The following is a 27,942-nucleotide window of genomic DNA, read 5'->3' on the forward strand; positions in this document are numbered from 1 at the left end:
TATTTTCTACTAAATGACAGAAACTGTATTTTCTACTTCATGAAAAACAAAAATTTGCTAAAAGCTGATGGTAAAAAAATGAGATAGTAAACAAAAATTTTTTTAAAAATGAGATAGTAACTTGGAGAGGGAATCATCTGCTGCTGGGAACAGGCAGATGAAATTTGGACAAGGGAACATTTCAAGAGAGAAAGCAAACACTTGTAAAACTAATCTTTTCTTCAAATGGAAGAGAAGAATTCAACTTAGTTTAAAGAAAAAAAAATCTTTGGAAAATATCACTGAGAGAGAATAACAATATGTTTATACTGTTGTAATGGTGGTCGTGAATGGAATTTTAATAAATATAAAAATCTGAACATTTAATGCATGCTGTCCCTTTCAAGAATCGCCTGTATGCTTAGTCCAGTGATCTGATCTGTTTCCAGTAAGTGCTATGTGGATAAGCTTGTAAAATGAGGTATATATGCAGAGTTCATAGGGCAGTGCCAATATAAGTGCTGTGTAAGCATTCACTACTATTTTTTTCCTTTTATGACTTTGAGTCACGTTTCAAAAATAGAAGTATAGAAAATGAAGTCACCCACCCCCATAATCCCACTATTCAGTGTCTGTTTTCTCTTGTTTAAAATAACCATTTTCTGATTGGTGCTTAAGATTCCAGACACAATGTTTGGAGGAACTTTCTGCTTATTCAGATTTTCTTTCAAGATAAGTTTCTTTAAACTAAATTTTCTCTTTAGATGCTTAACATTATTTTAAAAATAGCCTAGGAAGTGTTAATTATTTATTTGAAGGAATCAAATCACTGACCTTACCTAAATTTTCATTGGCCCTGTAAATAGAGAACCTCTCAATGTATTATAAACATATCCCCAAGTTCATTTAACTATTTATTTAAGATTTGCTTGCTTTGTTTATTCATTCCATTTAATTCACAAAATCTCTGTTAAGGATAAAACAGAAAATGTCTTGCAGTGGTATGTGTTCCAGGGGAATTAAGGTTATTAAACAATGGTCTGTGTCTTTAAGTGTTTTCAGTTTTATAAGGGAAATATGTACACCTGTAGATTTGTGGCAGGAATAATACTATAAAAATAACAATTTTTTCTCTACCATTATTCTTATAAGATACTTGGTACTGAATCTTCATTTCAGGAAATTCATTTCTTAAATTTACAACATCTGTGACATGAAATCCGTATGTTAAAAAATATATATATTTTATTTATTACAAGGTTTGTGAGGCTTATGATTTAATTTTATGAGAAAATTGTGTTTCATGTATTTAAGAGACTTAGTCAGGAATTCCCTGGCCATCCAGTGGTTAGGGCCTGATGTTATCACTGCTGTGGCCTTGTGCAGTCTCTGGTTGGGGAACTAAGATCCCACTGTGCTTGGCATGGCCAAAAAAAACAATCAAAAAACAAAGACACTTAGCTAATTTATCCTTTAAAATTCTGTATTTTAGATTCCCAATTTTCTGCATTTGACTCCTGTAGCAATTAAAAAGCACTGTGAAGCTCTTAAAGGTATGTGGTTGTTTTATAATATGAACTTAATATTTTATTAATTTAACAGGAATCTCATTTCCAATGATAAAAGGGTCAGTTTATCAAAAGGATACAGCATTTGTAAATATTTGGCATCACAAATTGGAGCACTTAATATATAGAAAATATTTACAGAATTGAAGGAAGAAATGGAAAGCAATACAGTTATAGTAGGGGGCTTCAGTACTCCACCTTCAACAATGGGTAGATCATCCAGATGGAAAATCAGTAAGGAGACATTGGATTTAAGCTTACACATTAGACCAAATGAATTTAACAGACATTTACAGAACATTCCATTCAATGACAGTAGAATACACATTCTTCTCAAGTACACATGAAACATGATTTCAAGATAGATCACGTTAGACCATAAAATAAGTCTTAGTAAAATTTAAAAAGATTGAAATCATATCAAACATTTTTTCCAGCCACAATAATTTGAAACTAGAAATCTATTGAAAATTCACGAACATCTGGAGATTAAATAACATGCCCCTAAACACATACTGATTCAAAGAAGCAATCAAAGAGACATCCAAAAAATATATTGAGATATGGGATGTCTCAAAAGCAGTTCGAGGAAGTAGTTTTATAGCAATAACAGCCTACATAAGAATAAAGAAAAATATCAACTAAGCCACCTAACTTGGAACTAGAAAAAGAAGAACAAACTTAGCCCAGAAGTAGTAGAAGGAAGGAAGTATAATGGTTGGAATGGGAATAAATTAAGACAGGACAACAGAAAAGATAAATAAGAACTTGTTTTTTGAAAAGATAAACAATATAGACAAACCTTTATCTAGCAAGAAAAAGAGAAGCTTGAAAATTAAAAATGAAATAGGAGATGTTACAACTGATATCACAGAAATGCAAAGAATCTAAGGGACTACTGTGAACATTTTTATGCCAACAAATTGAACAACCTAGAAGAAATGAATACAGTCCTACAAATATATGAGGTACCAAGACTGAAGCACGCATAGAAAATCTGAATGGACCAGTTACTAGTAAGGAGATTGAGTCACTCCAGATGGCTTCATTGGTGATTTTGTTTTAATTGAATCATGGTTGATTTACAGTGTTTCCTTCCTTAATTTCAGCAGTACATCAAAGTGATTCAATTAAACATATGTATAAATCTATGTATACTTTTATAGATTATTTTCCCTTATAGGTTATTTAAAAATACTGAGTATAGTTCTCTGTCCTATACAGTAGGTCTTTGTTAGTTATTTATATGTAATCATGTGTATATCTTAAGCCCAAATCCTAATTCACTGGTTTGTTCTACTAAACATTTAAAGAATTAATATCAATCCTTCTCAAACTTCCAAAAAAGTAAAAGAGAAGAGAACACCCAAAGTCATAAACTTAGCATTATCCTGATTCCAAAACTGGACAAAGGCAAATAATGCAGGCCAATATCCCTGATGAACATAGATGCAAAACTCCTCAACAAAATATTAGCAAACCAAATTCAACAGTACATTAAAAGGATCCTACAGGGTGGTGCAGCGCCTGCAAGTAAATCAGTGTGACATATCACATTAACAAAATGAAAGATAAAAATCATATGATCTTCTCAGTAGATGCAGAAAAGGCATTTGATAGAATTCAGCATCCTTTCATGAGAAAACTCAACACAGTGTGTATAGAGGGAACAAACTTCAGCATAATAAAGGCCACATTTAATAAGCTCAAAGCTAATATCATAGTACAGCAATGAAAAGCTAAAAGCTTTTCTGCTAAGATCAGGACAAGACAGGGATGCCCACTTTCACCACTTTTATTCAACATAGTGCTGGAAATTCTAGCCAGAGCAGCTAGGCAAGAAGAAGGAAAAAAAGGCATAGGAAAGGAGGAAGGAAAATTGTCATTACTTGCTGATGACATTATTTTTTTTGATGACATTATTTTATGCATATAAAATCCTGCTGCTGCTGCTAAGTTGCTTCAGTTGTGTCTGACTCTGTGCAACCCAACCCCATAGATGGCAGCCCACCAGGCTCCCCCATCCCTGGGATTCTCCAGGCAAGAATACTGGAGTGGGTTGCCATTTCCTTTTCCAATGCATGAAAGTGAAGTGAAAGTGAAGTTGCTCAGTCGTGTCTGACTCTTAGTGACCCCATGTACTATAGCCCACCAGGCTCCTCCGTCCATGGGATTTTCCAGGCAAGAGTACTGGAGTGGGGTGCTATTGCCTTCTCTGATATAAAATCCTAATGACTCCAAAAAAACCTTAAAATTAATAAATGGATTCAGTAAAGTTGCAGGATACAGTTAGTATACAAAAATCAGTTTCATTTTCTGCAGTGAAGGTGGGAGTTCAGAAGGAGATTAAGAAAGAGAAGTTAAGTAAATCATTTACAATAGCACCAAAAAGAATAAAGTACTGGGTGGGGGGAGGAAGAATTGAATGAAGGCAGTCAGAAGATGCAGACTTCCAGTTACAAGGTAACTGAATACTAAGGATATAATTTATAATATGATAAATATAATTAATACTACTACATGTTATCTATGAAAGTTTTTAAGAGAAGAAATCCTAAGAGTTCTTATCACAAGGGAGAAGTTTTTCTCTCTTTAATTTTGTATTTATATGAGATGATGGATAGTCATTAAATTTATTGTGATAATCATTTCATAATTTATGTAATTCAGAGTATTATGCCCTATACCTTAAATTGCACAGTTGTTGTTCAGCCCTTAAGCTGTATCTGACTCTTTGTGACCCCATGGACTACAGCACGCCAGGCTTCCCTGTCCCTCACTATCTCCTGAAGTTTCCCCAAGTTCTTGTCCATTGAGTTAGTAATGCTATCCAACCATCTCATCATCTTCCACCCCCTTCTCCTTTTGCCTTCCATCTTTCCCAGCGTCTTTTCTATTGAGTCAGCTGTTCTCATCGGGTGGCCAAAGTGTTGGAGTTTCAGCTTCAGCATCAATCCTTCCAATGAGTAATCAGGGTTGATTTCCTTTACAATTGACTGGTTTGATCGCCTTACTGTCCAAGGGACTCTCAAGAGTCTTTTCCAGCACCATAATTTGAAAGCGTCAATTCTTTGGCGCTCACCCTTCTTTATGGTTCAATTCTGAAAGACCACTGCTTTGACTATACGGACCTTTGTCAGCAAAGGGATGTCTTTGCTTTTTAATACACTGTCTAGGTTTGTCATAAGTTTCCTTCCAAGAAGCAAATTGTCTTCTAATTTCATGGCTGCAGTCACCATCCACAGTGATTTTGGAGCCCTAAAAGAGGAAATCTATCACTGCTTCCACCTTTTCCCCTTCTCTTTGCCATAAAGTGATGAGACTAGATGCCATGATTTTAGTTTTTTTAATGTTGGGTTTTAAGCCAGCTTTTTTAGAAAGCACTTAAAACTTATACAGCGCTATATGCCAATTATATCTCAAAACTGGAAGAAATGAAAGTAAAATATATACGAACACATAATAAAAATAAGAATAAAATACTTAGGAATGTGTTTAACCAAGGGGGTGAAAGATCTGTATACTGAAAACTAATATTGATGAAAGAAATTGAAGAAGATACTGATAAAGTGTCAAGATATGGATTGGAAGAATTAATAATGTTAAAACACCCATAAAACCCAAACCAATATACTGATTCAATGCAATCTCTGTCAAAATTCCAAAAGTATTTTTCCCAGACATGGAACAAACTCCTAAAATTTGTACAGAACTGTAAAAGACCGCAAATAGCCAAAGCAGTTTTGAGAAAGAACAAAGCTGGAGCCATCACACATCCTGATTTCAAACTATATTACAGAACAATAGTAGTAGTCAAAACAGCATGGTGTTGTCATAAAAACAGACACATAGATCAATGGGACGGAACAGAATTCCAAAATAAAGTTGTGTATTTCTTTAGTTAATTTGTGACAAAAGAACCAAAAACACTTAATCAAGAAAGGATAGTTTCTTCAGTAAGTGTTGTTGGGAAAACTGGGCAGCCATATGTAAAAGAATGAAACTTCCCCACATCCTTATACTATACACAAAAATGAATATGAATTAAAAACTTGAACATAAGACCTGAAACCATAAAACTCCTAGAGAAAAACATTGCGTGTAAGCTCTTTGACGTTGGTCTTGGCAATGATTTTTAGGAATTTGACACCTAAAGAAAGGCAAAAGCAAAAATAAACAAGTGGGACTACATCAAACTAAACAGCTTCTGCACAGCACAGGAAGCCATCAGTGAAGGGAAAAGGCAACCTGTGGATGTTTGCAAGTCATGTATCTGTTAAGGGGTTAATAGCCGAGATATGTAAAGAACTCATATGACTCAATAGTAAAAAAAAAAAAAAAAATCTGATTTTAAATGTGTAGAACTAAATAGACATCAGTTTTCCAAAGAAGATTTACAAATGGCTGATAAGTACATGAAAAGATGCTCAACTTCACTAATCATCAGGGGAAAAAAAATTCAAAATCCCTGCACCAAAGTGACTGTTGTCAGGAAGGCAGTGTGTTGATCAGGATGTGGAGAAGATGACCCTTGTGCACAGTTGGTGGGAATGCAAATTGGTGCAGCCACTGGAAAACAGCCTGGAGAGTCCTCAAAAAAATGAAAATTAGAACACTGTATAATCCAGCAATCCTATTTCTTGATATATATCCAAAGGAAATGAAGATGGATTATTGAGATCCGTGGACTCCTATGTTCATCTGAAGGTGATGTCTACATGCTCAGTATAGCTATCAAGGCTTTTCAGAAAAGGAAATGAAACCAGAAACTTCACAGGTAGCCTGATTATGCTAATAGGAGAAATAAATTAGTAAACATGATTATGATGAAATTTGAGCTTCTGGAACGGCCTTCCAGTTGAAAATTAAAAGGAAGAAAAATGAAAAGATCATAAAAAGAGGTCTAAAAAGCAGGAATAAGAACCTTACACTTGAAATGAGGGAAGAAAAATCTCCTATTTTCATTGAGTTATGTTGTCTTCTGTTTTGAGACATTAGGATGAACTTCTGTCCCTTTAGATTGTATGTTTCTTTATTTGTTGATGCCTAATGTTAGATTGACAGAGATCACTGGTGCGTATTTGTGCCCTATATGACACAAATCATATGTTATTTTTTGATCCTTTGCAAAGCCAGTTAACAAATGCATTGTTGTTCAGTTGCCCAGTCGTGTCCAACTCTTTGTGACCCTGTGGATTACAGCACACCAGGCCTCCCTGTCCCTCACCATCTCCCGAAGTTTGCCCAAGTTCATGTCCATTGCATTGGTGATGCCACCCAGCCATCTTATCCTCTGATACTCTCTTCTCCTTCTGTTCTTAATCTTTCCCAGCATTGAGGACTTTTCCAGTGAGTCAACTTTTCACATCAGATGACCAAAATGCTGGAGCTTCAGCTTCAGCATTAGTCCTCCCAATGGTTTTGAGAGTTGATTTCCCTTAAGATTGGCTGGTTTGATCTCCTTGCTGTCCAAGGGACTTTCAGGAGTCTTCTCTAGCACCACAGTTCAAAGGCATCAATTCTTTGGCACTCTGCCTTCTTTACACCCAAAAGTGAAAAAGTGAAAGTCGCTCAGTCATGTCCAACTCTCTGTGACCCCATGAACTGTAACCTGCCATGCTCCTCTGTCCATGGATTTCTCCAGACCAGAATACTGGAGGGGATTGCCATTCCCTTCTCCAGAAGATCTTCCCAACCCAGGGATCAAACCCAGGTCTCCTGCATTGCAGGCAGATTCTTTACTGTCTAAGCCACTGGGAAGCCCTCTTTATACCCAAAGATGGGCACAATAAAGGACAGAAATGGTAGAGACCTAATAGATGCTGAAGAGATCAAGATGAAATGGAAAAAATACACAGAAGAACAAATATATTACCCCGTGATAAATTCTACTTTTTTTGTTTTTTAAACATTATTTTTAAATGTGCATTTATAATTTAGAAACTGGTAATGAGATAGTTCAAAAATACTTCATAGTTTTTAAATGAAAGGGTTTCATACAGTACATTTAGAAGAGTAGCGTTATATTTTATAATATTTAAGTGAATTTTTGTTTCATTTATTTTTATTAGTTGGAGTAAGTGAATGTTTTAATCTTTCCTTAATTTTGCCTTTATACTTTTGCCAGCTTCTAGATTTAGATCATATCTTCCAAATAACTCAAAAGGCTTTTCAAGTATTTCTTCTCAGTTTTCTTTCAAAGTAGGTCAGTTCAGATTTTGTATCTGACTTGCAAATGGAAAATTTGAAGCACAGGAAAGTTAGGTAATTTACCAAAACTTTAATAATCAGTGGCAGAAGTTAAGTAAAAACCAAGGTCTTCCGAATTTGTCTGTTGCTCTACCTATCAGATGAATAAAAGGTTGAGAGGGGTCTATTATGTACTTTCCAGTTGGCTGGGGTTTTTTGAACATATAATCGGGCAATTTAATTTAAAAACTGTAATTATCATCTGGTGATTGAAATGACTTATCCAAAGTTTAAAAAAAAAAAGGTCAGTACAAACTCAGTAACTCATAAAATTCCCCAAACTAGTCTGTCTTATAAAGTGCCTGGCACTGTTGCATCTTATAGTACAGGATACTGGGATTAGTCCATAATGGGAATGCAGTTTAACCCCAGGAATTTTGCTCCGTTCATTTTATTTAAATGTCAAAATGTTCTTAATGGCAAAGCTATTTCTTTCCCCTCAAAGTGTCTGAGTATTGATCTCTTAAACACAGTATTTAGGGAATGGTGTGAGCTATACTTAATTTGCTAACATATATTTAGTCCCAGATCTTGGAAAGTCTCTGTAATCTGGAGTGACATTTTGCTGACTGATTTTAAAGTCTAAACGGGAGCTAAATATAGTGTCTACTATAAGAAAGTCGTTAGCTTGGGGGAAATGTTGTTGGAGAAAGCATGGTCCATGGGATCTCATGCGCTTGATCTAAGAAACCTATTTTAGCTCTTCTTAGGAAGAGGTTGTTTAGGAAATGCGATTTCTGTTAAGGGGAACCTGATAATGTTAGAAGTTTTCATCCCAGACCGGGAGCCCTCTACTGTACTAACTTGATAGACTGGGGCAAAATGAAATCAGCTGCCCACCTAGGGAGTGCCTGGGTATTAATAATACCGATAGCTACAGGAGGCTGGGAGCTCTCTCATTTCCTTGAAAGATTTTTTTTTTCCCATTTGAGGCCTGAGTTTGCACCTCTGTGCTATGAGCAGTGTTCTCCGGGCTTAGAACTTCTGGTTGTAGCCCAGATCTCAGACATAGACCCACTCTCCCCAGACTGGCTGTCTCGCGTGAATATGCGGACAAGTCTGTTCCTCTTTCCATTTAGTGCCAGGAGCTCAGAAGTCAAACGAAACATGAATTACTGTAAGGATCATTTAAAGGTGACTGAGGCTTTACAGTTAGAGGGCCTGTTGACTCAATTTCTGAAAGAAGATTGACAACATCTCAGTTCTCTGGTAGAGCTTGCACCACATAGCTTGGTGGACGTTAGTTCCCTGACCGGGAACTGAACCTGGGCCATGACAGTGAGACCACCAAGTCCTATCCCCTGGACCACCTGGGAATTCCCTCTTAGAGGTTTTTCGGAGCTTCTTTCACTTCCCTTCAACTGATTTTTTTTTTTCATGTGTCAGTACTTTTAATGTTGTGCACATCAAATTATAGGAAAAAGACAACTATAAACAAGACGCAGCTCCTCTACTTCCGTGAACAGCACACGGCATTACAGTAAGCCAAGTTTATATTCAACCATCAAATGCAGTTCTCCTGTTGGTTCACTTTGTGATGGGTCATTAAGAATATCTTCAAATCCAATAGTCTCATCGTTACCCCTCAAAATATCCAGTGAAAGGTTTGAGCTGGGAAGAAATGGAAGATGCTGAACCTGCTGCCCTGCCTCGAATTCTATCTGCAGTTTTAGTGGCGCAGATAGACCCTGAATGTTTCTCAGTGTGGAGAAGTTCATCTTATCTTGGTTGAGCTGGTAATTTTTTTCTGATAATTCAAGAGGATGACTGGGCAGAAGTTCATTTTTCACACAAAGAGAAACCTTTTCGAAGAAGATCATGACTTTCAAAAGGTCCACTTGCTGACAGCTCAGTAACTGGAATCCTGTCCTTTAGCTGAGATCCAAGCCCTCCGGCATTCATGTTCAACTTGTTCGGCACACAAACTCTCACCCTCTTACGGTCAGCTGGCTCTGCAGCTCACTTCCGTTTCCTCTTCAACTGATTTTTAATAACCTTCGTTTGGATGTGAATTCATATTGCCTATTGCCATTTCACAAACAATAATGCTCCAGGCTGTATGAAATTTTTTGCTTTTAGTTGATCAGGAATTAACACTGTCTCATAACAGACATGTGCAAAGCTATAATAAGCTTCCATCAGGTCATAGTTCCCTTTTAACTTACTGCTCCCCACCAAACTGAACTAGCCAAATCATTCCCTTAATTAAATCCCCTAATTAGGATTCACCTAGGAAGAAAAGTGAGGCATGTGGGATGATGATGTATATAAAGTGCAGAAGAGAATCTGTTCTTTCATTTCATGTATCCTGAAAGGTGAACTCCCTCAATAATTTGATTTTGTCTGGTAATATATATTTTAATGAGAATTATAAAACTACAATTAAAATTTTTTTTAAATCTCAGATTTTTGCACTGAGTGGCCAGCTGCATTAGACAGTGATGAGAAATGTGAGAAGCATTTTCCAATTGAAATTGACACAGCTGATTATGTTTCATCAGGACCATCTATTCGAAACCCCAAAGCACGAGTAGTGACCTTAAGGGTAAGAGTTATTTTCTAAAAAATAAGAATTATTATAACACTTTATTTTATAATAGTATTTTGTATGTGTGACTATAAACCGATAACATTTAAGCTTTCTAACAGTTTTCTTTATTAGAAAAATATAATGAATATTCTTAGAATTAATATTTATATATATTCCTGATTATGTTCCTCAGATAACTTACTAAAATGAGAAGTCAGGTCAAAGGATATAGATCTTTTAAGTATTTTTTATATATATTGTGATAGTTTTTGATTCTATAAAATCCCTCCAAATACAATACCAGCAGATTGTGAGAAAGCCTGTATTTTCCTGTACTCTTACCAGATTAGATATTATTATTGCCTATTAGCTTGATAGGTAAGAATTTTCTTTGAAATATGTATGTCTTTGAATTCAAAGAGGGTGAAAGTTTATTCCTTTGTAAAATACTTTTTTTTTCTTTTTGCTCCTTTGCCCATTTTGAGGCTGTATTGATTTCTTACAGACTTATTTTTTCTTTTTAATAGCAGCTTTATTGAGATAATTCACATACTATAGAATTCATCCTTTTAAAGTTTACAGCTCAGTAGTTTTTAGCATAGTCACAGAGATGTGCAACCATCACCACTACTTAACTCCAAAAATTTTCATCACCGGAGAAAGGAAATGCCATGCCCATTATCAATCACTCCCTTTTCTCCAGTGTTCTTTACTTCCCCCAAGCTCCTATCAACTACTAATCTTAACTTTCTTTCTTTGTGGATTTGCCTGTTCTTGACATTTCATGTAAATGAATCATATAACATGTATGCTTTTGCTTAGTATAATGCTTTCAGTGTTTCATCTGTTACAGTGTGTATCAGTTTTTCATTTCTTTTTATTGCCAAATAATATTTCATTTTATGGATATACCACATTTTTTTTTAAATTTTATCTACTTCGGTGGCTCAGATAAAGATTCCACCTGCAATACTAGGAGAACTGGGTTCGATCCCTGGGTCAGGAAGATCCCCTGAAGAAGGAAATGGCAACCCACTCCAGTGTTCTTGCCTGGAGAATTCCATGGACAGAGGAGCCTGGGGTAGGGGGGGGGGGCGGCTACAGTCCATGGGGTTGCAAAGAATCAGACGTGACTGAGCAGTTACACTCTCACTTCACTTTTATTTATCCACTTAACAGTCAGTAGACATTTGAGTTGTTTAAATCAGGATCCAGTCAAACACAGTTGCATTTGCCTGTGATGTTACTTACGTCTTTTTGTTTATTTATTTATTTTTTATTTTTTTCATTTATTTTTATTAGTTGGAGACTAATTACTTTACAATATTGTAGTGGGTTTTGTCATACATTGACATGAATCAACCATGGATTTACATGTATTCCCCATCCCGATCTCCCCTCCCACCTCCCTCTCTACCCGATCCCTCTGAGTCTTTTTAAATCTAGAACAGCAAAGGACCCCGCTATTCCTTTTCCCACTCCCCGACCTGCCACCTTCACCATGATGTAGACAAGTTAAAAAGACAGGCATTTTATTCTGCAGCATTCCCTACCTTCTGCATTTGTCAATGCATCCTGATGTCATTTACCTTATTTTTCTGTATTTCATATAAACTGGAAGTTAGATTTAAGGGGCTGATTATGTTATAGTTAACTGTGACAATAGTATTTGAGAGATGTTGCTAGGTATTTTATATTGCATTCCATGAGAAGGCACGTAAAGTCTGGTTACTATATTTTGAGTATGCTGAGATTGATCACGTGGTTAAGAGACTGACAACATAATCTTTCTCTAGTGTGAGGTTATATTTTCCATTTCCTTTGAACAGGTTAAGTGTAGATAGGTATGTTCAGCAAATTTTAATCAAGTAAAATCGTATTCTTTTTGATATTTGAAGTGTGGCCAAAACTTTGGCCAGTAGGAGGCTAAGCTGATTCCTATATCTTTTTTTTTTTTTACAATCCAATTAGCATTAGAGAATTTCCTTGCCTTCTGACACAAGATGGCCCAGGCTCCTTTTATAGTGTATTTCGTATCTCAGACCTGGAATTAGCTATTTCTCTCGTAGCTGTGTTTGAGTAGACTCCGGGAGTTGGTGATGGACATGGAGGCCTGGCATGCTGCGATTCATGGGGTTGCAAAGAGTCGGACACGACTGAGCGACTGAACTGAACTGAACTGAACGAGTAGCTCTGATAACATTTTAGTGAACATTGATGTTTGGAGACCAAAATCTGAATGCTAGGACTTTTCAGTTGATTCTTTGGGTCATTTCTCAAGAAATAAATGATAATTAATGGTAGTTTTCATTTTTAACATCTTTTTTTTTCTTTTGCATTAGTTTCTAAAATGTTTATGTAGTCCCTTGTGCTGCTCTAAAATGTGTGTGCCTCTAGTGTTTAGCCTTTAACTCTGAAATGGACCCCAATTTGAGACAGTAGTCCCTATTTATGTTAACGATGTATCCTGTTGCTAGTTTACTAGTATTTTTGGAATGATCTCCTTTGAATTTTTGAAAGTAATGAATTATATTTCTAGATTTTCAATTACTGAATCATTTCTGAGTCCTGATCAGTTTATGGTACATTATCCTTTTACTTTACCACTGACTGATTTGCTATTTTAATATTTTATTTAGGACCATTTGTCTTTATCTCATGTTGCTTTGGAGGGACATCAAAGCCCCGCTTCACTTACCAGGAACATGCCACATGCCAGTGCAGGTCCACGTGTGGCTTAATAACTCCTAAGTTAGTATTGGAAACCCTTGTTTCCAGGACCCTTGTTTCTTGATGCACATGATGTATCTTTCTCACACAGCAGTCACGGACAGTTTTTTTTTAATTAAACTTTTACTTTTAGAATAGATTTACAGAGAGGTTTCAAGGATAGTACAGAGTTTGCTGTATGTCTCACCAAATATCTCCTGTTGTTAATATCTTATGGTACTTTGGTATATTTGTTACAACTAATGAATGAATCACTATTGATACACTGTTAATTAAAAGTTCATACTTTATTCAGATTTCCTTAGTTTTTATCTAATGTTCATTTTTTTTTTCCCCAGAATTCCATCCAGGGTACCACATTGCATTAGTCATCTTGTCTCCTTAGGCTCTTCTTGACTGATTACTTCTCAGAATTTCCTTGTTTTTGATGACTTTGACAGTTTTGAGAAGTACCAGTTATGTATTTGTGAAATGCCCTTCAGTTGCTATTTGTTTGAATTTTTTGATGTTTTTCTCATGGTTAGACTGTTCTGCGTTTCGGGGAAAAAAGCCTCAACCTAAGTGTCATTCTCATAGCATCAGAGCAAGGGTGTGGGTTGCTCACTTGACTTATCATTGGTGATGCAGCTTAGATCTTTCTCCACTTTAAAATTACTCTTTTTTTTTTTTCTTCCTTTCCACAGTATACCCTTTAGAAGAAAGTCACTCTGCGTAGCCCACATTTATGGAAGTTATACTCCACCACGTTGAGGGAGAAGGATCACATAGATTATTTGGAGTTCTTCTATGTGGGGAATTTGTCTGTTCTCCTCCATTTGTTTATTTATTCAATCATGTATTTATATCAGTGTGGACTCAGGGATATTTATTTTATCCCTTGGATTTTGGTCCAGTAATACTTCATTGTGTTGCTCAAATTGTTCTGGTTTTGGCAGTTGGACACTTATTCACTTGGCCCCTCTGTTCCTTGGCCATGCCCCATCATTTGTGTTTTAAACACATCTTCATTTCTTGGCACCACAAAATGCTCCTAGTTCATTTTAGATACTCCTGTCCCATTCCTAGAATCAACCCTTTGTCCAGAGATCCCTTACTAATTGACTTTTGATTCACCTGTTCTGGAGGGTGACTGCCCACCTTTTTGAGGGGCTTTCCAGTACTAAAAGTTTGTTCTTGTACTCCATGTAATCTGTATTTTAAATTGGAAGACTCCAATTTACTGCAAAAATATGCTGAAAATCTGTGCAACCATCTTTGCATTGTATGCTAACAAATAGACAAACTTTAATTTTTAGAAATTTTTTCAGTGTTACAGCCATAACTGACTTGTAATTTTCTTTCTTTGAGTTTCAGTGTCAGGGTTATGAAATGAATTTTTGAAGCTTTTCAGCATTTTTTTCTAAATTCCATAGGACAGTTTAAGTGCCTAGCAATATAATTATGTATTTAGAGATTCTGAAAATATAAAAGTTACGAAAGATTTATTATATACATTTTATGAAACATAGATCAACAAAGGAAAACAGGAGAAGAACTTAAAATTTTGCTTCGCTGATACCATTCCGTGGGTTAACAGAGTGTCTGTTACAGACTAATAATACCTCATACATTTTTAAGAACTTAATAAATGTTACTTCTTTTAATAATAATAACAACAAGACAGTGTTTGAGTTCTGTGTTTTATGGTGAAATCTCTGAGCTCAGAGAAACCTAGATTCTTTTTTTCTGGCTGCACCATGGGGCTTTGGGGATCCTAGTTCCCCAGCCAGAGATCGAACCTGGACCCACAGCAGTCAGGGGAGTCCTCACCTTTGGACCGCCGGGGAATTTCCAGGAAACTCAGATTCTAATTCATGTTTTGGGGTTTAATTTTTGTGGGCCTTAGTCTTAAGTACTACAATATACATATAAGGTCCCTACTGGTTCTAAATCTGCTGATTGTTTCACATAAAAATACTGTCTTTATTTAAAGTATGCCCGCAGATAGCACTTACTGTATCATGTGCCCATCTGCTCCTTGTCTCAGGCCATCACACCACACCTTCCTCCATCCTTTAGCCTGACTCCTGGCTGCCTTTCTGAACTATTTGCACTCCATCTGCTGATAGTTGAGGCTCAGAGGTAGTGTCCAGATTGGTATTGTAGTTCAAGGGTAGAAGCAGGTGAAACAGACTAAAATGTGTAGAGCAGCATAATTTAATGCAATATTGTGAAGATAATCAACTATTGTAAAATATTATTTAGAGATACTCAGATTTTTAAATTCAGGGAAGGAAAAGTTGGTATCATGTTTTGTGATAAGTCATAGAAGTAGTTCAGAATTTAAAGTAACATATTTGTGTAGGATTTTACTTTAAAAGTGCTTTCTTCTATTTAATCTCACTTACTCCTGACAAAACTTCTGTGAATCCTTTCTGTTTTATAAATGAAGAAACAGACAGGAAGATCACCTGATTTGTTTAAAGTCACTTATCTGATAAGTAGAAATCTAGACATGAAGTTCAGTTTTTGGCTTATGTGTTAATGCCATTGTTCTTTAACTAATTGCATATTATTGTAAATAGAGGAAATATTTCACACATTTAGACCTCTTTCAATTCATGTCATTCTAAGTGAGACATTTGAAGATACACACCTATTACTGCAACCACCTCTGATTTGAAATGTCAACATTATTTGGAGCATAATGTTAATAGTTTAATACTGACTCTTTAAAATATAGTAACTTGTAAAAAAAAAAAGTCTAAGGATTCTTTTGAATTTTGGAAAAAGAATGACAAATAGATGTCACTCAACTTCAAAGTAAGAGTTTTAGTCCAGGTTAAAGACTACAATTTTGCAGTGCCTTTGAGTGCTAGTAGGTGGCGGGAGTGGACCACACAGCTGCTTCTCCAGTGTTTGTGAGTTTCTGGCATAAGACCCTATATAACTTTTGACCATTAAAATGTTAATGTGAACATGAGTTTTAAAGCAGTTGTCACAGTAATGATCAGTATTGCTACAATTTTTGTTTTTTTACTTTCTCACATAAGAAACTAGAAACACAAATTTTTTTAAATGGTAAATTTTTAAAATTATTGTTAAATACCTTGATTTTTACTGAATGAGTTTTAAAAGGGAAAAATCACTGTGTTCTCAGTAGCTGAATGTAAAATCTGTTTCTTTCTCTGTACTGTATATAAGTCTGCATGCATATATGCATGTATTTTCATAATAATAGTCACAAGGTAGGTATATTTTTGGTTTTCTTATAGGTAATTCTCCATAATGCTAGCCATCAGAGTCATCATAAACTAATATTTTATCCCTCAGACTAATAACCTGATTGTTGACGTGAATTCTTTTCGGAAGATTAATAATTTCTCATTGCCTACACCATATGATCATCCTCTGGAATTAATATTTAATTGTCATTGTTCTTACTAACACTCTTTGCATTCATATTTATTTCTTTCCTATTTTCTCTAGTCCAAATAAAAAACATTCACTGTGCTGCTTAACAAAGAAACAGCATATCCTCCCTTTCTAAAATGTGTGATTTCGTTTAGCGGATACATGTGGCATGCTTTCTAGGTGCCAGGTCACTGCCAGGAACAAGACAGATATTGTTCTTACTCTCAGGGGTTTGTGGTCCAGTGGGAAAAATGGGAAAATAAATAAGCTCTTATGCTACAGTTGTCTTGAGAGAAATGCTGGGTTATTAAAGCTAGAAAGAAGAAATATGTGGGATTTCAAAATCTTATTTAGCCTTATACTTGATATAGTTTTAATTCTTGCATATTCTTAATGTTCTTCATGGAAAGACACTCTTTAGTTTACCTCACTTAACTGTATTCTAGCCTGTAACCTGTTTTCCTGGATCAAGTCTGTTTATCTTTGGATAATACCTTTCAGCCAAGGCCATAATTCTCTGCAAATTAAAAAGTATGCTCATTTAGCTCAGCATTTCCCAAAATATGTTTTAAGGAAGACTAAGTTCATGAATTATCCCTTGAAAAGTGAAATCGCAAATTGAATAAATTTGAGAATTATTGCATCACCATCCTGCATCTTGAAATTTCAGAATGCTCTTTAACATTTTGCTTTGTCTGAGAAATCCTACCATGAAGAACCCAATTTAATTCAGTATTTTCTAAATAGATTCAATAGAGAGAGCCTTTTTAAAGAAGTAAATCTTTTTAAATTCTTTTTAGCAGCTTGTGGGACTAGTACTAGCATTTTGAGAGATGTTGAACTGAATCATTTCAAATATTTGACCCTTCATGGTGCTGTATTCTGGCTTCCTTAAGATATCAGCAGCTCTTAAAATAAATGCCCCTAAACTGTTGCAGTGATATAGGTCTCATACTTGCATGGTAGGAGTCCTTAAAGCCTATATGTTTCATCCATTTATTTTTATTCTTTTTATTAAGAAAAATTTTTTTCTTCCATTTATTCTTAAAAACAGCTTTACTAACACTTATTGAGTTGAATTTTACTAGTTACTGCTACTCATAAGTGCTGTAATTTCATCCAAGAGACATGTCATTGATTCTTTTAGGAAAGGTACTTATGCCCAGAACTTTCAAAGAACTCCCAGTTTGCTCCCATTTTTTTTTCTTTTGAATAAGATCAGGCTTCATGATACTTGTGAATTGATAACTCTGTATACAAAGGAGTTTGAAAAGGTTTCTTTTTTAATGTTAGTATAAATAATATTGCCACTGTTTTTTCATTTAAAGTATATAATTTTTTTTCAAATTTTTTTCATGTATTTTTAAGGTTAAACTTTCCAGTTTGAATTTAGATGATCATGCAAAGAAGAAACTTATTAAACTAGTGGGAGATCGATACTGCCAGAGCACAGATGTGCTTACCATCAAGACAGACAGGTAAGGAAAAGTTCAGTGTACTCATCACAGGTGTTGCTTTATTGTCCTCCAGTCCCCTGGCAGTCCTTGATACTAACCTATTAGGTCAGAGAAGTTGTCTCATTCATATTTTAGTACCCTCACACCAGCCTCCTATTGATGTGATCTTTGTGTTTAAGGAGAGGCTTGTGTAGCTGAGTTAAATTATTGTTATTTTTAATATATTTGTGCATGTAAAGCTCAGGGGAGATGTTAGAAGGAAACAAAGTATGATTTGCCAGTGATTAATGCTTAAACAGCTTTCTGTAAAAGTATAGAAATCTTATATTTCAAAGTCAAGATTATTAAATGTGGAAAGTTAATGTGTCAAGGCACTTTTGTAAATAAGCACAGTTTCAGTGCTAGCATAGAAGTTTGTAAAAGCACTATTGAATTTATTGTATATGAATTTATAAATTAGATCATTTGAGGTAAAGCAAGGCTGTTCGTATGTTTTTGCTAAATTATTATTTTATTTCTAGAATTATACTTTGGTTGTTTCTAAATTAGGTCAAAATATAAAGAAAAGCAAATGGCAGATATCCTTTCTCCCTCCTTATCCTAGTTTCAAAGCATTGGGAGGTGTCAGTATCAATTAGGTTTTTTTTTAATTTATTTTTAATTGAACGATAATTGTTTTGCAGTATTGTGTTGGTTTCTGCCATATGTTAGCATGAATCAGCCATATCAGGTTTTATGTCTTGCTTCTCAGTGGTATAGAGAAGTAGCCTGACATTCAGAGATAGCAACTCTGAATGGGGCGGAAAAAGCTCAGGGAGAAATGTATTTGAAATATTAATACATCAACACACTATTATTAATAATATGATTGTTAATAATTATTGATTAATTAATAAATATTAATGCATTAATAATACATTAATAGCTTCAGAGAACATAAAATAGCACTGTGTTTTTAGTTTTTGCAATTTTTAAAAATACCTTTAAAATGTTACTGTTAGAGATTCTTTAAGTTTCTGATAATGTTGCTTTTTTCCCTAAGTTCACAAGTGTCAGGGTATAAATATGTTTTACCGTAACAACTGTGTAGAAGACTATTAAACCAAATACAGAATGAACAGAGTACAATTAAAGTCAACTGTCATATGATAGTTTTATTTTATATTGAAAGAAATTAGAAGTAATTACTTCCATGTCTCTCTTACTTTTGTAGCCTGAAAGCTAATGCCAGCTCATGTTCATGTAGAAGTTTATCTAATATTGGGCCATTAGTTCCATTTTAAATACGACAGCATAAAAATGCAGCATTGTGTAGTGTAGCTCATTTTTAAAGAATCAGCTCTAGGGAGATCAGGATGAACTTCTGGATTACAATCTGTCTCTCTGTATTCTTTAAAGAAACACAGCAGATATGTTCCTGTTATCGCAGACTCTTAGCCCTGAGATCATGAAAGGCGCTTGGGTTAGACACGTCATATTAAAAATAGTGTAAAGCTATTATCATAAGTAAATAACTTTGTTAGTAATGAAAGCGAAGAGATCCTCTAGATAAAAGTAAAAATAGCATCAGTTTTCAATGTCCTCAAGTCATAAAGTGCATAGATAATTCTTATTCCAAGGACAGAATTTTCCTAAGGCAGATAGGGAATTCCTGAATATGTTATCCTTTGTATTTAGTATTTGTATGCTTTGCGAATTATTCCGTATACTGAACTTTTCACATTTTGACTTCTTTCCTCTCTTTGACTTTTAAAGGTGCCCTTTAAAGAGACAGAATTATGATTATGCAGTGTATCTACTCACAGTTTTATACCATGAGTCTTGGGTAAGTGACTGTAGGATGAATGTTTAATAATTTTATCATTGTAACTTAGCAGCAGCAGCCTTTCAAAACAATCTGTGTATCCAGCACTCAGTTGAGAGTTTAATGAACTGCTATTTAAGGTAAGGACATGTAAAATGTTTTAAGGTAACTTCTACTGATACTGAAAGTGAAGACCTTGAAATATATTATGCAGTCCATCTCAGGACCTTCAGAAATCAGATGACTAAAATGCCTTTAAAGTTCAGGTTCTGGCTTAGGCTAAAAAAATGCAAAATTTTTTATTTGTTTTTTTATTTGTATGACTTTGGGTGAAAGTTGTCACAGTTATGGAAGGGAGATCACCATCTATGTTATTCGAAACTACATAATTCATCCTGTTATTCAAGTAAACTACAAAACAAAGCTCTAAAACTTTATAGAAAGTACGTTAAATGTTTATTAAAATTTTAGTTAACATGTAGTCTTTCTTGTGAACTTTTCACTGGTATACGTTAGGGCAATTAGGGCAATTAATTATTTAAACAGTATAAAAACAGTCTTGTATCTGAATTTATTGAGTTGTATAAGTATACACATAAGGGAGATTTTGCTTTGTGTGAGCATCAACTCATTTAAAGCTGGTAACTAATATATTTAGGTAACTCACAGTTTTATATGTTTTTAAATTAAAATAATTTTAGATATGCACATAAATTTAATTTTTTGAAGCTTGCCCAACATAGACATGGGACTTAATAGCATTTCATGTTAGGAACATTTGAAAGAAAGGAAGTAGGTGGAGAAAATCACTCTCTTTAGATGTTCAAAGGACTTCATATGAAGAAAAGAGATCTGCTTTTCATGATTTTTAAGGATACAACCAAGTAGAAATGATAGTGATTTATTTACTGAGTGAAAGCCCTCTACAGGATTCATCTGAAGACAGAGTGGGCTGCTTTAATAGAAAATGTTTCGGACTTCCCTGGTGGTCCAGTGGCTAAGATTCCATGCTTCTAATGCAGGGGGGGCCGGGTTCAACCCCTGCTCAGGGAACTAAATCCCACATGCTGCAACTAAGACCCAGAGCAGCCAAATAAATAAACTTTAAAAAAAAAAAAAAAGAAAATGTTTCATCCATTGGTTGCTTCTGGCGGGTGTGGGTATATGTGTCACTCAGTCATGTCGAACTCTGCAAACTGTAGCCCACCAGGCTCCTATGTCTGTGGGATTTTTCAGGCAAAAATGCTGGAGTGGGTTGCTGTTCCTTCTCCAGGAGTGGTTGCTTAGTGGGGGGATTCAGTAAAAGGAACATACTCTTTAGATGTTAGTTGCATTAGACGGTCTTTGGAGTCTCCTTTCATCTCTGTGTAATTCTGTGAACATATACAGCTATTCTTATTGCAGATTTCATTGATGTTAATAATAAAATAGCACAAGAGGGTGAGTGAAAAATAAAAAATAAATAAAACTTTTTTGCAAGTTTAGTAAAAGGACAAAAAGTAGCTGGTAGCTCTTTGCTTTTGAGCTGTTCTAATTACAGTTCATCTTGTTTTCTAGTTCCTGGCTTCAGGAACAGTATAATAGCAGTTAATCTGTTTCCTGTCAACAGATTTTATAAATGCCTTTGACTTGAGGTAATTAAGTTCCCTTTTGAACCAACAACATGGTTGAATTAGCTTCAGCTCTATGGCTACCACTTAAAGAGTTAATAATACCAAACAATAAAAGCTGACCAGTTTTGAGTCTCTTATTGCCAGCAGTCTGTAAAATGAATTTGCCCCAAAGGAAATGACAGGCATAAATAAATTCAAAGTTGACTTACTGGATTCTTTCTGTGGTTCCATGACATAAAATCCAAACAAATTTGTATTCTGGATTCACGCAAGGAGCTTTTGATCTTAATGCTAATTACTTTATGGCAGAATAACTACCCACATACAACTGTCCTAAACAGATATAATTAAATAATTCCTATATTAAACTTGGCTCTTGATCCTTTCTAAACAAGTACCATCAGTGAAGAAGCTTTAAGAGAATGCAGATGAGCCGTGAAATTTTGCAGAGCTGGTGAAACAGAATTTTTATTGAATTGAAACTCTTTTTTCCTTCACCAGCATGGAATTTATACTTGAAATTGATGTTACCACCTGGTATTTAATCAAATATTTAGAGAGCCCCTTTTAATCCATTCCTTTATTTTTAAGGCTAGTTTCAAAGCATTTAATACCTAAAAGCTGAGCTCCATGGAGGTTACCTCTAAGTAGCATTGAGAGAAAGTAGTTGGTACTTTTATGTAACATGGTACTGAAACTTCTCCAAAAAGGTATTTGTCTAGACTTCAGTGAAAGGAAAAGTTACTGTTGTGTGCTATTCAAAACAGTTAACTGTAAAGAAGTATCAAAGTAGACTTGTTGACCTAAAACAATAAAATGGGTTTATTCGGGAACAGCACAGAATTGCAGTTTGGGAAATGTAATCTGTGGTGAACCGTAGGTAAGTCCAAGGGGCTTTCCAGGCGGTGCTAGTGATAAAGAACCCGCCTGCCAGTGCAGGAGACTTAAGAGACACGGATTCAATCCCTGGGTTGGGAAAATCCCCCGGAGAAGGAAATGGCAACCCACTCCAGTAATCTTGCCTGGAGAATTCCATGGACAGAGGAGCCTGGTGGTCCATAGGGTGACGAAGAGTTGGACATGACTGAGTGACTTCACACACACGCACACACATGTAAGTCCAAACAAAGGGAGCATACTTTTCTAGGGAAAAGGAGAGAGTTGAGAGGGGCTGTTCTCAATGAAAGTCCGAGGGAGGAAAGTTTAGGGTGGTGGTGACTTTTCATTTATAGAGCTGAGAGGTTTCTCATTGCCTGGGCTCTTGCTGAGCAAGGAGAAATTCTTCCTTTGGAACTGTAGTTGCATTTTCTGTTTGGGAGTGCAGAGTGCTGCTTCCAGTGCAGCATGTCAGTGAAGATCACTGCATGCAAGTAATGGGGTGTGAGAATGTGTGAGAACTCCCTCTACAGGCCATTCCCAACTCTAATTTTAATTGAGGTTTTCTGTATTAATTTTTGTATTCAAAAAGCATAGACTTCAGGCACAGAGTCTTAGTAATGCTTCAAAGAATGATTATTACATGCTAAGAAGGTGATGAAAAACAGAAATACATTAAACCATTTATCCTTAAGCAGTTTAAAGAAGCAAAGAGACTTATAGAAATTTGGGTTAATATTTCATCATTACACATTGTTAGCATAGAAGTGAATTAAGTTTTTTTTTCCTTCATTTATTTTTATTAGTTGGAGGCTAATTACTTTACAATATTGTAGTGGTTTTTGTCATACATTGACATGAATCAGCCATGGATTTATATGTATTCCCCATCCCTATCCCCGCTCCCACCTCCCTCTCCACCTGATTCCTCTGGGTCTTCCCAGTGCACCAGGCCCGAGCACTTGTCTCATGCATCTAGCCTGGGCTGGTGATCTGTTTCACCCTAGATACTATACATGTTTCGATGCTGTTCTCTCGAAACATCCCACCCTCGCCTTCTCCCACAGAGTCCAAAATTCTGTTCTGTACATCTGTGTCTCTTTTTCTGTTTTGCATATAGGGTTATCATTACCATCTTTCTAAATTCCATACATATGCGTTAGTATACTGTATTGGTCTTTATCTTTCTGGCTTACTTCACTCTGTATAATGGGCTCCAGTTTCATCCATCTCATTAGAACTGATTCAAAGAATTCTTTTTAACGGCTGAGTAATATTCCATGGTGTATATGTACCACAGCTTCCTTATCCATTTGTCTGCTGATGGGCATCTAGGTTGCTTCCATGTCCTGGCTATTATAAACAGTGCTGTGATGAACATTGAGGTGCACGTGTCTCTTTCAGATCTGGTTTCCTCAGTGTGTATGCCCAAAAGTGGGATTGCTGGGTCATATGGCAGTTCTAATTCCAGTTTTAAAAATATGGAATGCTTCACAAATTTGCATGTCATCCTTGCGCAGGGGACATGCTAATCTTCTCTGTATTGTTCCAATTTTAGTATATGTGCTGCCGAAGCGAGCACGTGAATTAAGTTTTAATCTTTGGAACCATTCAGATTTGAATTTGAATCTCATTTCTTGTTACCTGACTCAGTGGATAAAGAATCCATCTGCGATGCAGGAGACTCGAGTTCAGTTCCTGAACTGGGAAGATCCCTGGAGGAGGGCAGGGCAACCCACTCCAGTATTCTTGCCAGGAGAACCCCATGGACAGAGGAGCCTGGCGGGTTACCGCTCATGCGGTTAAAAAGAGTCAGACACAGCTGAAGCAACTGAGCACACACTCACGAACCTGTTACCTGTGTAGCCTTGGCCAGCCGTTTAATGCCTGAGGCTCAGGTTTCTTAGAGGGGCTTTTGGATGGATCAGGGAGAATTTACATGAAGTGTCTGGTGAATAGTGGGTGCTCATTAAATGGTGGCTGTTAGTATTGCTGTTAACTACTAAAATGAAGGAAGATGTCTCTTAGAATTTCAAATTCATACATTCCCAGTTTCTGTGTATAGCTCACATTTAACTTGACAAATACTTTATACAGATGAAGTCAGGTCTATGTCCTATTGTATTTGAATTTTTAGAACTTCTGTCTGACCCATGTTCTGACACTCAGTTCTGACACAACTGGTAATAACAAAAGCTTCCTAAATGTTAACTTTGTTGCATGTTGTTCTTTAAACCTTCCATAAGTGATTTGGTTAAGAGATGATTGAAGCATTTTACAAAGTGACTTGCACAAAAGATATACTAAAATACAGACAGAGTGGGAAAGTAAACACTTGCTTCAGAAAATGTAGAGATCTAAAACTAGATTGAAGGGGTTCTTGAATGATTTTGATACTTAATTACTCAAGGTTGCCTTGTAAAGTTTGAATTTTGGACTGTCTTATTTGGACTGCATCATAGTCTTGTTGCCAGTCAGAAATGTATCTAGGTTTGTAGTAAAGTGGTTCTGAAAAGTCACCTAACAAAATGGATAAAAGGGATAACTTTACAAAGAGGTTATTTTTAAAGGGGACTTTATTGTAAGTATTTCTGGTAAAAATAATGAATCCTTTTGCAGAGCGATAGTTGCCATTTAATCTGGTGGTTGATGAATTCATTGTGATCTATCATGTGTTTTCACATACATATACATTTCCAGCTTATATTAGAGAATGCTTGAACAATGTCTGTTTGCTTTTCTTAGCATTCATCAGTGATTTTGTTCTTGTTTAAAAGGGGTGGGTATCAGTCAGATGATCAAAATGAATGAGCCTCTGCTTTTAAGTAGCTTTATTTCTGGGAGGATTTGGTGGTGAGTGTAGTCTGTTTCACTAGGTAAGGGAGGTTGGCACAGTGCTGTGAGAGGTGCAGACAAAGATTAACTCTCCCTTGAAGCTTCACAGAAGTGGTGACTGGTTTTGGAAGATGAGTAGGAGTGTGCCATGGAGAAGTGGGTGAAGGACTGTCTAGGCCTGGTGGGTTTAGAGAGCAGGCAGAAGTTTGGTGTGGCCAGGGTGTATGACCAACAGGCAGAGGTAGGAGATGAGACTGAAAAATCATTCTGAGCCAGGCTGTGAGCAGGTCATAGGGCTTATTTAATGAGTGTGGATTTGTATCCAGAGGGCAGTAATGAGTGATGTAGTAGCATTGGTGGGGGTGGAGGCAGGGGGGATTGTTCCCAGGTAACTCAGTGGTGAGGAATCCACTTGCCAAGCAGGAGACGTGGGTTTGATCCCTGGGTCAGGAAGATCCCCTGGCGGAGGGCATGGCAGCTGACTCCAGTATTGTTGTGTGGAGAATTCCGTGGACAGAGGAACCTGGCGGGCTACAGTACATGGGGTCCCAGAGAGTCGGACACGACTGAGTGTGAGCGTGCACGGCAGCGTTTTACTAGATGTTTGAAAAGGCACCTCTTCCACTGTTGTAGTGTTTATGAAAGAGTAAACCAATTTCACGGCAAATACCAAGTGTGCTTTCATTAGAATGAACTGTTTATTAATTGATAGGCACATGTTTATTAGTTGCCTGTGTGCGTGGTGTTGTTGGATATGGAGATTAATACCTAGGGAGAAAACACTCTCCTATTGAGGAATACTAGTGGAAGCAAGCTGATTTAGTAATAAATACTATAATATTTAACAATAAATATTATAAAAGTTTTATAAAGGTTAGATAATTTACTGTTTAATTTTTTATTTTTCTCTACTTATTTATTGTACATTCTTCAGGGCTTTGATACGTACTCAAGCAATATGTCAGCTTCCACCACCATACATAAACATTTTTTTCTTGTGATGAGAAGCTTTTAAGATCTACTCTTCTAGCAACTTTCAAGTATACCATACAGTATTCTTAACTGAGGTCACCAGCAGGCTATATGTTATTTATATTCCTGTGACTTATTTATTTTATAACCAGAAGTTTGTACTTTTTGATCACCTTCAATCATTTTGCCCACCCCGAGCATCTGGTAACCAGCAATTATTCTCTGCTTCTATGAGGTTTTTGTTGTTGTTGTTTTAGATTCCCACACATAAGTGAGCTCTCACAGTATTTGTCTTTCTCTGACTTATTTCACTTAGCGTAATGCCCACAGGGTTCATCCCTGTTGTCGCAAATGGCAGAATTCCCTTCTTTTTTATGGCTGAACGATGGTCCATTGCATATCTACACACCACTTACAGCTCAGATGGTAAAGAATCTGCCTGTAATGTAGGAGACCCAGGTTTGATCCAAGGAGAAGGAAATGGCAGCTCACTCCAGTATTCTTGCCTGGAGAATCCCATGGACAGAGGAGTCTGGTACAGTCCATGGGATCACAAAGAGTTGGACATGACTGAGCAACTATGACTGACTGATTGTTCTTTATCCTTTCATCCATTCATGGACACTTAGGTTGTAATAGCCTTGGCTATTATAAATAATCCTGCAGTGAACAGGTGCAAATATCTTTTCGAGTTTTCATTTCCTTCAGCTAAATACCCAGAAGTGGAACTGTTACATCATATGGTAGTTCTGCTTTTAGTTTTTTGGGGAATCTTCATACTGTTTTCCATAGTGGCCACACCAGTTTACATTCTCAGCTACACTTGTTATTGTCTCTTTGGGAATAGCCATTCTAACAGGTGTGAGGTGGTACCATTGATTAGTGATGTTGAGCACCTTTTCAGGTGCCTGTTGGCCATCTGTGTGTCTGTCTTGGAAAAATGTCTGTTCAGATCCTCTGCCTGTTTTTTAATCAGATTGTTTCTTTTTTTGTTGTTGGGTTGCATGAGTTCTTTATATATTTTGGAGATTAATTCTTTTCAGATATATTTGTGCCTCTTATTTGTCTGACTATATTGCATAGACAGCAAGTTACACTATCTTACTATCTTGAGTACAAAAGTTGCCTTAGTCCATGTGCCATGGATTGACAGCTGTTGAAACATTGTATATTCTTTTGGCTATCCAAAAACAGACATTTGAAGTACGTTTTCATCTTAAAAAAGAAGTATGTTTTCATCTTAAAAAAGTAAAGTGACAGAGTTACAAACAAATTCATTTTTCAGTAACATAAAATGTAGCATACTTGTTAGATGTTAGCAATAATTTTTTACTGGTATAGCTTTTTAATGACCTATTAATAAGATTATTAATAATCAACAATCAATAATTATGCCCAAAGTTTAAGAGATGTCTTTGCAACAATTTGAGGTACTTAATTTTCATGGACGTATGATTTGGGTTATATGATGATCAGGTTTGTTTTTCATTTGATTATGTGTTTTTTCCCAACTATTTATATTACATTTTATATTTATATATATATTTATATATATATTTATATATATATTTATAATACATTTTATATTACTTAGTTTTATTCAACTTCCATGGGAAAATATTAGGAAACAAAAGAGATGAAATCAAACCTGAACTTTAGCTGCTAGTTCTTAAAACTTAACTTTTAATTGAAAATTTATCTGTCTCCATAACTGATTTTCAGCTGGGGCTTTCATCAAACTCACCTGTCAAGCTTTTCTAAGTTACAGATACTTAGACCTTGCAGAATCAAAATCTCCAGAGGAGAGACCCAGATGTATTTTATTCTAAAGGCTCTGTTGCTGAGCTCTTGATTGTGAATAATTTCCCCAGTCTGGATTTTGTTAATAAAGAAACTGATTAGAAGGTTTGATATATCTCTTCCAAGACAGTTTTTG

General features: G+C 35.9%; 1 protein-coding gene, 1 non-coding gene and 1 pseudogene across 2 annotated transcripts in view; 1 reads left to right on the top strand and 2 right to left on the bottom strand.

Annotated features, from left to right (window-relative positions):
* MRPS35 (mitochondrial ribosomal protein S35) overlaps window positions 1-27,942 on the top strand; it is a 45,410-nt gene that overhangs the window by 7,481 nt on the left and 9,987 nt on the right. The window contains exons 4-7 of the mRNA XM_043881679.1: window positions 1,472-1,532; window positions 10,202-10,341; window positions 17,818-17,927; window positions 19,662-19,731. Coding sequence (XP_043737614.1) covers window positions 1,472-1,532; window positions 10,202-10,341; window positions 17,818-17,927; window positions 19,662-19,731 — 381 coding nt within the window. The remainder of the gene's footprint in view (window positions 1-1,471; window positions 1,533-10,201; window positions 10,342-17,817; window positions 17,928-19,661; window positions 19,732-27,942) is intronic.
* Window positions 9,272-9,698, bottom strand: LOC122680377 (annotated as a pseudogene).
* LOC122680946 lies at window positions 23,675-23,781 on the bottom strand. Its single transcript, XR_006336854.1, has one exon. It is a non-coding gene; the product is annotated as a U6 spliceosomal RNA (small nuclear RNA).

This window comes from Cervus elaphus, chromosome 22 (assembly GCF_910594005.1).
Source record: "Cervus elaphus chromosome 22, mCerEla1.1, whole genome shotgun sequence".
In the NCBI taxonomy this organism is placed as follows: Eukaryota; Metazoa; Chordata; class Mammalia; order Artiodactyla; family Cervidae; genus Cervus; species Cervus elaphus.